The following is a 10,172-nucleotide window of genomic DNA, read 5'->3' as shown; positions in this document are numbered from 1 at the left end:
CCAAATAATATATTGCACCAATGTTCTGGCATATTAACTGGACATTGCATAAGGAGTATGGAGCAATTCATAACCTACAGACACTCTTTTACCTAGCAGTTACTGTGCTAAATGTTTGTAGTATAACGCAGTGGGGTCCAAGGAAATTCTAGAAGCTTGTCTTTTGTAGAAACAATATACATATTTAATGTTCAACTATATGTGCATTCACTGGAGTGGCGAGAGACAGGCTGTGTGACACAGGCTCAGTTTTACACAACTGCTTCCAGTACAGCTTTTCTTTGCCATTTGTCTTATGTTGTTGTGTTGTTGTTTTTTGTTGTTGTTGTTTTTTTCACAAAGGGTCCCTGAAACAAAAAAGGTTTTATTTCATTTAATTTAATTGTATACATTACAAATATAGTGATCCCCATTATCACACATTCTATTGTAGCTGTACATTATACAATTGTTTAGCGTCGCACAAGCTAAACAAAGTATAAACAGGTGTCTAGCCTACATGTATTTATCGTTATTTCTACAGGAGCAGGACTAAAATCAGCAGCTGTGTTAATTTGACATACTCTCTTGCCCCACCCATGCCGTGCGCGTCACCTCCTTCTATGTATAAAATGAACATACTGTAATATTTCTTCTTCGCCAGTCTTGATTCGGCAGTCGTAATCACCCTCGGAGAAAGTTTGTAGTCATTTGGATCTTAATGAACCGCACGAGTTACTTGAAATACCGGAGCGTTCTTCACTTTCGTGTTCATACTGTGCCAGTTATAATATAACTGTAAGTATATTAACTTTATTTTCCTTTTCATGTGGATCAGTACTGATGCAGTTTTAGGCAATTTACTGGTAGTTACATGTATCACGAAACGATTATTATTATTATTATTATTATTATTATTATTATTATTATTATTATTATTATTATTATTATATATATATTAAAAATTAGAAAAAACTTTGGAAAAAAAAGTTGAAAAACCACAAATAAAATCTGATTGTATTTTAACATTAACCATCTTGAAATGTTTTAACATATTCTCCAAATAGATTTTACACTTCTGCATGCTACATGTTTACAATATAGCTAAACAAATAATACAAGTATGCAAAATATTGCGCTGATATAAAGTTTTTATGCATACGGTATTAACTTTTGTTATTGTAATAACACAAAGGGCGTAAACGTCTCCAATAATAATAATAATAATAATAATAATAATAATAATAATAATAATAATAATAATAATAATAATAATAATAATAATAATAATAATAATAATAATAAAGGCGTTATACTAAACAAAAGTATGTTTATGTGTATTTTTGTTAGGAGCCACAGGAACCAAGGCGACTATACTGTAACGAACGGTACCCTTGTTGTCGGAGTGTAGGAAAGGTTATGCTGTGCTGCATAACGTGCTGCCGTGCTGTATGAGCACGACACGGTGCTTTCCCGTGCTAAGGGCGAGCGCAAAGCTATAGCATTGAAATGGAAAAACAAAGGAATGTTTTTACTCGCACTTTTCCAAAGCCACTATAAACATAGCAGGACCATAATTAAAATGTATCATTGAAATGTTTATTTCCCTTAGTACATCTATGATCTACAGGATAGCAGCACCAAAGCAGCAGCCAAAGAAACGCTGTAAACTCAAGTGTCAGAAAAAAACAACAAACTCTTTTAATTGGTCATTTTGTAAAATGCATTTTTGCATTCATTACTTTGCAATGTATTTGACCAGGTTTATAAAAAAAATGAAAGTGTACTTGCAAAATAAAGCTTTAGTGGTTTGTATGGTGCAGTTGGGTACTGTTATGTGCCTTTCACCTTTGGTAAGAACTGCATTTTTAATTACACACCTCATGTTTTCCTTCATTCTGTCACATAACATAATTCTTGTTTGAAAAGCAAACAAATACATTGCTTTTGCATTTGAAGAAGTGTGTAATTTATCATGAATTAATCCCTTTAAGGAAGTCTTATATTGCAATTGGAACTAACTGTTCTGTACAGTTAAAGCATTGTTTTATTAATGGTGTTGGCACATACCACTTGTTGGACTGCGTGGCAATCTTAAGGGAAGCATTTAAGAATAGGGCAGTATGACAAGTAGAATGCATCAAATCCATCTGTTGTAAACCCTGAATGCCACAATTAGGCAAGTAAAATGTGAAGGTTTCTGTAATCCCATTCTAAAATCTTACAAAGCTGTTATAAAATAGCTCATATTGCTGTTCTCATTATGCGTGTTATCTAAATTATTAGCATAGACCTTAACATAAAATGCCACTTTTCTTCTTTAATTTAGATCCAGTTATTTTACCTTTGTTTCCTCACCGCAGTAACTTCCCACAACAGCTCAGGAAAACTGAAAGTCAGTGGGTGTCCTCCACACCCACCTCCAAGCCTATCACCTCTTTACAATAAGAAGCTTGACAGCAGCTCATGCAAACTATCAGCTCCACCTGGCCAGTACTGTGAAAAGGTGGGGCACACTGTTTCCAGCCAGCAGAGTCACACATCTATGCAACAGGCTTGTCAGGCTGGCTCCAGCGAACTTGGGCACTCCTCAGAATCGATTCAGCACAGACTGTAAAGATAAGATCCATATTTAGATTTTAGATTTCATGTTGCATATTCAGCTGTGCAGTTATTCCACTTGGGTATTTATGTGTGATGTTTATTGTTTATTTAATTCTGTTATTTTATTGAAATAAAGGCTGGACCATTATTAACAAGAAAAAAACACAGTTTATTTAAAAAAACAAACAAGCAAACTCACAGGTGTTCTTTTTTCCTCACAGAATGAAGATAAAGCAATATGCCTTTAAATATAAATGTTTTTTTATTGTGCTTTTAACTCTGGGAGTTTTAAAAATTCTTTCTAAAACTGTGACCCCAAAACGCTTTTTTGTGGAACCTTATTGGGGGAGCTCCGATTCTTTCAAACTCAATCAATTAAAAGAGACCGTCAACTGCACTGCCATCTATGATGCAGATCCAGTGGAGATCGGCAAGACTCTGGAGATTAGAAGGAAAGTCATTATTGATTTGGAGGATGACGATGTCAGGGACATGGCGGCTGACTGCCAAAGATATATTAAGTTGCGACAATATTCTGAGAAATCGGTTTCAGATGAAGAGCACCAGTTTCCGTTGGCCTACTCTTTGGTTGTGCACAAACATGCAGGAATGCTTGAAAGACTCCTGCATACAATCTACATGCCTCAGAATGTCTACTGCATCCACTACGATCAGAAATCCTCACAAAGCTTTAAAGCAGCTGTCCAGAATGTAGTCAAATGTTTCCCAAATGTCTTTATTGCATCCAGACTGGAATCGGTGCAGTACGCTCATATTTCAAGGCTTCAGGCCGATCTCAACTGTCTGTCAGACCTCCTCAGCTCCCCAGTCCAATGGAAGTATGTCATCAATCTGTGCGGCCAGGACTTTCCACTGAAGCCCAACTTCGAGCTCATGTCGGAGCTAAAGAAACTGAATGGGGCCAACATGCTGGAGTCAAGCAGGCCTAGCAGCTCGAAAAAGCAGCGCTTCACTTACCGCTACGAGCTTCGCGATGCACCTTACGAGTACCAGAAGCTGCCTTTTAAAACCAAGGAGATCAAGGACCCTCCGCCCCACAGCATCGAAATGTTTTGTGGAAGTGCCTACTTTGTCTTGAGCCGCGAGTTTATTCTACACATTAATGGGAGCCAGTTAGTGAAAGACTTTTTGGCTTGGTCTGCTGATACGTATTCTCCTGATGAGCATTTCTGGGCTACCCTTGTGCGAGTGCCTGGGGTACCAGGGGAGATTCTCAGGTCCGATCCTGATTTCACAGACTTGAAGAGTAAGACACGACTTGTGAAGTGGAGCTACCTTGAGGGCACCCATTACCCTCCCTGCACTGGAAGCCACATTCGCAGCGTCTGTATCTATGGTGCAGCAGAACTGCACTGGCTCATTAATTTTGGCCATTGGTTTGCGAACAAGTTTGATCCTCAAGTAGACCCCGTTCTGCTCAAATGTTTGGAAGAGAAAATTGAAGAAAAACAAGTGCATTGGGTAAACTTGACCAAGTGATGTGCATTTTCACAGCAATGCAAACATGTCATTCAGATTCCCAAAGAGCAATTGTATATTTTTATGAGCCTTGCTTTTTTTGTGACCTCTTCAAGAAGGGAATTTGTGACACAGAGTTATTTTTTTAAAGAAATTATTTTATATGCGTGATCGTGTTACCTTTATGCCTTTAATTGTACTTTTACAGAACTGGTAAAAGCTAGAGTAACCTCTGAAGTATCACTATTTAGATGAGAGTTTTAGAAACAATGCAAAAGTCTTTGAAATTTCTCTGGAACAATTTAACTTCTGCATCTTGCATACAACAGATGACATTGTTCTGGCCATCTCAGGTCAGTAAATGACTCTGTAGCTGTGTTCATTTTTATTTTTTACTGTACCGGTTTCATCATTGTTAGATTTCAAAACAAGTCTAATACTTTCTGGCCTATTGCTAATCAGCTCCCTCTCTTTATCATGGAAGAAAGCCTCTTTTTACTACTAGATTTGATTAGTAAGGAATCTAATGGTAGCTCATTGAAGTGAATGCTCAGGGTTATAAACCCAGTCCTGTGCTCAGTTCAGAGTTTCAAAAATCCCCACCATTTAAATCTATTATTTAAAATGATTAGGAGTCAGGAGTTTGAGAAGTTAAAACCCTGTTAAAAATGTGTCTCCCCTATAGGTGCACGAACAACTCCCGAAGCTCCTGTAACTGGGATAAGAGCAGTCTTTACTATAGCATACCTAAACAATATGAGCTGTGAAAGCCAGGCCTGGGAGCTGGACATGTTTGAGTTTCTATCGCTGATGTATATGTGAGCCAGTGAAACTCTGCCTGTCATTTATAATTCATAGAGCCTGCAGTAATCGCACTAAAATATGGAAAAGCCACAAACTGGGGAGAAAGAAATCAATTATGATTAAAAAAATAAAAAGTACATTCTGGGAAGATTGGAATAAAGTTTTTATAACCTTTTGTTGTAAGTATGTCTTTCTTTGCATTATTTTGCATATTATAACTGGGCTTTGCAGTAATGAAAAGCAGGTCTTCTCTGCTGTGATTTGCTGGCAATAACAAATGCTCTTATTCAGTGCCCAGGGGAACAGTGTATACCGTAGCTAGGCAGTTTTAGGAGCTAATGATTCCCTGTAAAGGTCAGGCAGGTTTTCTCAGGCTCCCAGATCTGCTGGATTAGCAGACAGTAAATCAAAACAATATTTATGACAATCACTGCACTTTGAAAATGATGCATGTATTTCCACTGACAATGCAAATAGAAGAAATGAACTTCTCAGTGATTTTATTTATATACCTTTAAGAGCAGAGTTGCAGTTACAAACAACTGATCTTTTGAAATGAATGTAAAAATATGTATTTTTTATTAGTAGTATGTATTTTCAGTGTAATGTGAAGACATTACAGCTGTACTACTTCATATCAGATTCCTTATGTGCCAAAGCTGCATTGAAGGTCTGACAATACATAGTGTGATGTATAGCAAATATCAGTTAATCAGGTTTCCATTGAAGAATCTTCAGTGCTCTCTATAATGAAGCACTTACAGTCCTGAAGGAATTTACGCAGGGAGAAAGGTTTCTTGTGAATGAATACAAAGAAAGCAGAATTCAAGTAACCTAAAAAAAAAACAAAAAAAACACTGTATTGCACTTCAATAATGAACGAGGAAAGACATCTTGGAGCACATAATGATTGAATAATGAACCCATATACACTAGTGTGTGAGTACAATAAACGAAGCAGAGCAGATCTGTGTGTTCTGTGAGGATCACGAAGCACTTATCAGCAGATCAATGGTTATGTGAGCCAGAGAGGAGCAGATAGTGTTTTTTGCGAAGGTAGTGTGGAGAGATCTGGAAATAATCTGTATGACTTTAGACTGCAGTATCAGAGCGCACAGTTTGGGGAGGGGAAAGGAGGGGAAAATGAAGGATATACAAACTTTAATAACAGCAGACTATTGTCTCCAAGTCAGTCAGTGGCTGCCAACAGAACTACCATAACATGGAACTCTCATATATTAAAAAAAAACACCCAACCACATTCTCCTGGCTGATTATTACAAGTGGAAAGAGTTCTTACTGAGGGTGAATAGAGGCAAACAGTTTATAATCGCTTGTCCTGAGTCACTTCCTAATTGTTGTAACGTTATTTTAAAACTGCCGAATTGCAGTAATATTAGTTGGAAATCTCCTGTTTTCCTTCAAAATGCTGTTTTGCACATAAACTCCCTGTAGTATATAAATAAACTGTTGGCTGTGTTATTCAGAGACCAATGCAGTGCTCCATCTGAGCCTCCAGCCAAGATCTACAACTTACAACGTAGCACCCGATCACATGACTCACCCAGCACTAACACAGGAGTGCCTTTACTGAAGGACACACTGGAGGCTCTGATGATAAGATAAGCAGTAAAGAATTTTACATTATGAAATGCCACCTTGGTCGAATTCTCACGAAAAAAACCCAACATTTGAATATATTGTTATTCAACTATATTCAATTAAAGTGTTTTTTTATATGTATTATCTCCTTTATGTAGCCATTTTTTGAAGAAAAATGTAATCTTTTTTTTACATTTCTACCTTGTAATGCCTTTTGAAAAAAAAAAAAAATTAATGATGATTTTATTAATTATGATTTTAAATGATTTTTATTTATTATTTATCTTTTATATTTACAGTAGAACCTCAGAGTTATAAACACCTTGGGAATGAAGGTTATTCGTAAGTCTGAAATGTCCGTAACTCTGAAAATGAGTTTTCAATGGTTTAATAAATGCGTACACCTGCTATCTACACCCTGGAGAATGATACAAAGGCTTTATTTCAGTTACGATTGTAATTGGAACTGTAGTAACAGCAGAGGTTTAAAAATCCAGAAACACTTGGGTTAACTTTTATTTTATAGTCAGTTGATCTCCTTTGGCGTGGAAAACAAACTTTGTTTAAAACTAAATCCTCCTAGTAAAATTGTCCGTACTTGCTTTGAAATCTGCCTCCCCTTTCTAGATACATTTTGTTGGTACAGTAATTTTGCCTTCTCCATAATCAGCATGCCACTTGTAGGAGTTCTTAACTCTGAGGTTCTACCAATGTAATTAAGGGGTGTTTAGAGTCAATGAATTTGACCAAAAATCAAGAATGTTTACTTGAGTCTACAGTATGCAATTTATACTAATGCTATGAGTTGTATTGTAAGGTTTGATGTCACTTTTATGCAAAAGTCACTTATTCGTCAAGCAAAGATGATAATGTATGCAATAAAATGTACTTTAATGTCAGCACAAATACTTTTTACAAAACAAGGTTATTCCTGTGTGCCTATACGCAGTATCATTGACCCTTTTGCACAAAGTTTGAATTTGAAGATTGATTAAAAAGACTTTATATGAATAAAACAGATTGTTGTTGGTTTATCAGCAGCAAGAACAGCAACATGCATTCAAAACTCTTTAAACAGACTTAAAAAAACCCTCTACTTTCTTGACGCAGAGCCTAATTCTGTTTTTTCGGAATATGCTTTGGTGTTTGTACAGTTGCCGGGGAATCAACCCCCACATGTTGCATTTCTGAACCTCCTGGCAGCTTCAACAGCAGACTTCCAAAATGAAATAACTCATATTGCCTGGCTCTTCCCTGTGTAACAGGGCATATCAGGTGCACACTACAGACAGTACAGAGACCTGTAGACAAGACAATAGGATATAAGCACTGCTCAGTACTTGAGTAGCATTTCCTTCATTGACACTGTGATATCTGGTACTACACTTGGTTAAGGAAATCTCTGTTTGCAAGCCGTGCTTTTAGGCGTTGTCAAAGGTCATGCTCTGTTATATTGTTTTTATATTCATTTTTGCAGTTTTGAAGAGACATGCCAGAGGAAACATGTATTTTAATTGTAAAACTTGTTGCACTTGCTGCTCATTTCACTTGGAGAATGAGACGGACACCCTATGTAAACATTCTTTCCTGTCATTAACCAGCTGCATCCCCTATTGATCCAAATGCTTTGCAGCCAGCATCATGCTTTTGACCCTGCAGTGGTATATTGACCTACAGCAGGAAATGAAAATGTCCTGAGAAGAAAACAAGGAAAAGAACTTTCTTTAACTTGGCAGTACCCAATATCATGTTTATAACTGAACCCTGTCACCCCCCCCCCCCCCCCCCCCCCCCCCCCATAAAAACGTGTATCTTTCAAAACAGAATATTTGAGACAGTATGTAATGAAAGGTGTGTGACAGATAAGAGCGTCTAACCTCAATGCAAGAGAGCTGGGCTCGTCTGCATTCATAGCTTTAACCTCAACAACGGGACAGAATCTGTAATGGCAAGGGAATCGCACAACACTGCCTGTTACACAATGTTTTGGTATTTATTTATCAAATACTGTATTACTTCAATTTGGTGCCCCAACGTTTATTTTAAATTGATCAAAATGACTGCGGCCCTTAAACAAGGGCGCCGATTATACGAGGGTGGCCTTTATTAATAATACTATGCTTTACAAATGCTGAAATATTTTATTACATGATTTAAGGCATTTTAGAAGCAGCGCCGTGAGAGGCACGATCTGCAGCACTATACTTGTGTGTTTTTTGGGGCTTTAATACAGTACATTTACTGACAGTTAATGAAAGCTTATTAGGTGGGAGTTGGGAGGTCAAGTGAGTACTGTACTAGCGAATCAGAAGTGTGTATTGGTTGCTATGGGGCGGGGCAAAAAGAGGAGACAGAATGGTAATTGAGTGTAATGCAATGAAGAACTGTTGTGCTGTAAGTAGTTCATCTTCAGTTGTCAGTCGGGACTGTACTAAAATAAAATGTGCTTACTAAGGTGTGTGTACATTAGTTACATGGTGGATTGAAGCTGCAGTCTCTTCGGGGGCGTCACGTGTACATAGCCAGAGTTGTTCGTTTCATTATTTGTTTTTTGAGCAGGGGTAGAAAAAAAAATACATTTACGTTTCTTTATAGGGTCAAAGGGTAATATATTAATGTTAGAAAATTAAGAACAAACAAGTAAGTTCCATGTTTATAATGCAAGCATGTGTTGTGCTTTAAATCCGCAGTTGACCCTTTGAGAGCAGGCCCCTTCCTGGCTGGGTATGTCAACAGTGCTGGTAAAAATCTCAAATCAGGGAGTCCACACAGCTCATCAACTTTCATTGAAAACATCATACAGCTCTCTCTGCCCAACAGCGTGCAGGACACCGCCACCTGTTTTGGGGATAAACCCCTTTCCTCCCTAAACCTTAAAACATATTTTTGATGGCATGAATCACTCATGCTGAGTCATTCCACACTAAGGCAGTGATTCTCAAAGTTTTTGGGCCACGCTCTGTGGCCTCTTGTCTGTGGTACTTGTTGTAGGTGTCAGCATACAGATTTGTTGTAAGTTATACTGTATAATGGGAAATTTTGGCTGGTATTAAATTCGGTGGATTTGCTACATTGGAGAATTTTTCCACAGCACTTGTGACAAAAAAGTCACAGTTTTGCATTTATACTTTTAATTCCAAAAACATTTAAATAAATGTTTACTTCATTAAATATGTCTCAATTACAGTAACTCGTTATAGCATCTACACTTTAACTGCAGCAACCTGGAGAACAACAAATAAGGCCTTCAAATCAGTTACAGTATTTATAATTCTTATATGGCCCTTATTTTTAAGAACCAGTAAACTTTTACGATAAGCATTTCCTGTCTCTCAGTTCTAAAACTATGCTTCACAACATAACACACTGGAATGACCACAGTACTACCATTGTGTGAAATGAAAATGCTTTCATTTGCTTTGAAATAATTTCAAACGGGTTAATAGACTAGCAAGCACTGGCAAAATCAGCTCAGTTTTATAAGGTGCAAAACGTTTTAATATTTTATTTTGTTTCTGGACTTTATTAATAGTCGTATCTACAACCTATCGGCAATAACAATCAACCATTTTGTTACAGACTTTCAACAAGTCTGACACAAACAATTTTGGGTGTTACTTAATTAGACCCTTCTAAAAAAAGAACACAACAATTAACATAAAAAAAGAACAGTCCTACTATAGTAGCAGGCAGTTTACATGGCC

At 37.1% G+C, this 10,172-nt stretch overlaps 1 protein-coding gene across 1 annotated transcript; it reads left to right on the top strand.

Moving 5' to 3' along the window:
• Positions 1–2,376: 2,376 nt before the first annotated feature.
• Positions 2,377–6,589, top strand: LOC121313489 (beta-1,3-galactosyl-O-glycosyl-glycoprotein beta-1,6-N-acetylglucosaminyltransferase 4-like). Its single transcript, XM_041246098.1, has 2 exons — positions 2,377–2,485; positions 2,805–6,589. The coding sequence occupies exon 2, from the start codon at positions 2,806–2,808 to the stop codon at positions 4,081–4,083; it is 1,278 nt and encodes a 425-aa protein (XP_041102032.1). The 5' UTR covers positions 2,377–2,485; position 2,805; the 3' UTR covers positions 4,084–6,589.
• The last annotated feature ends 3,583 nt before the right edge of the window (positions 6,590–10,172 follow it).

Source organism: Polyodon spathula, chromosome 1 (genome assembly GCF_017654505.1).
Source record: "Polyodon spathula isolate WHYD16114869_AA chromosome 1, ASM1765450v1, whole genome shotgun sequence".
NCBI classification, from domain to species: domain Eukaryota; kingdom Metazoa; phylum Chordata; class Actinopteri; order Acipenseriformes; family Polyodontidae; genus Polyodon; species Polyodon spathula.
Note: the sequence above shows the minus strand (reverse complement) of the source record. Positions and strands in the feature narration are given on the sequence as shown.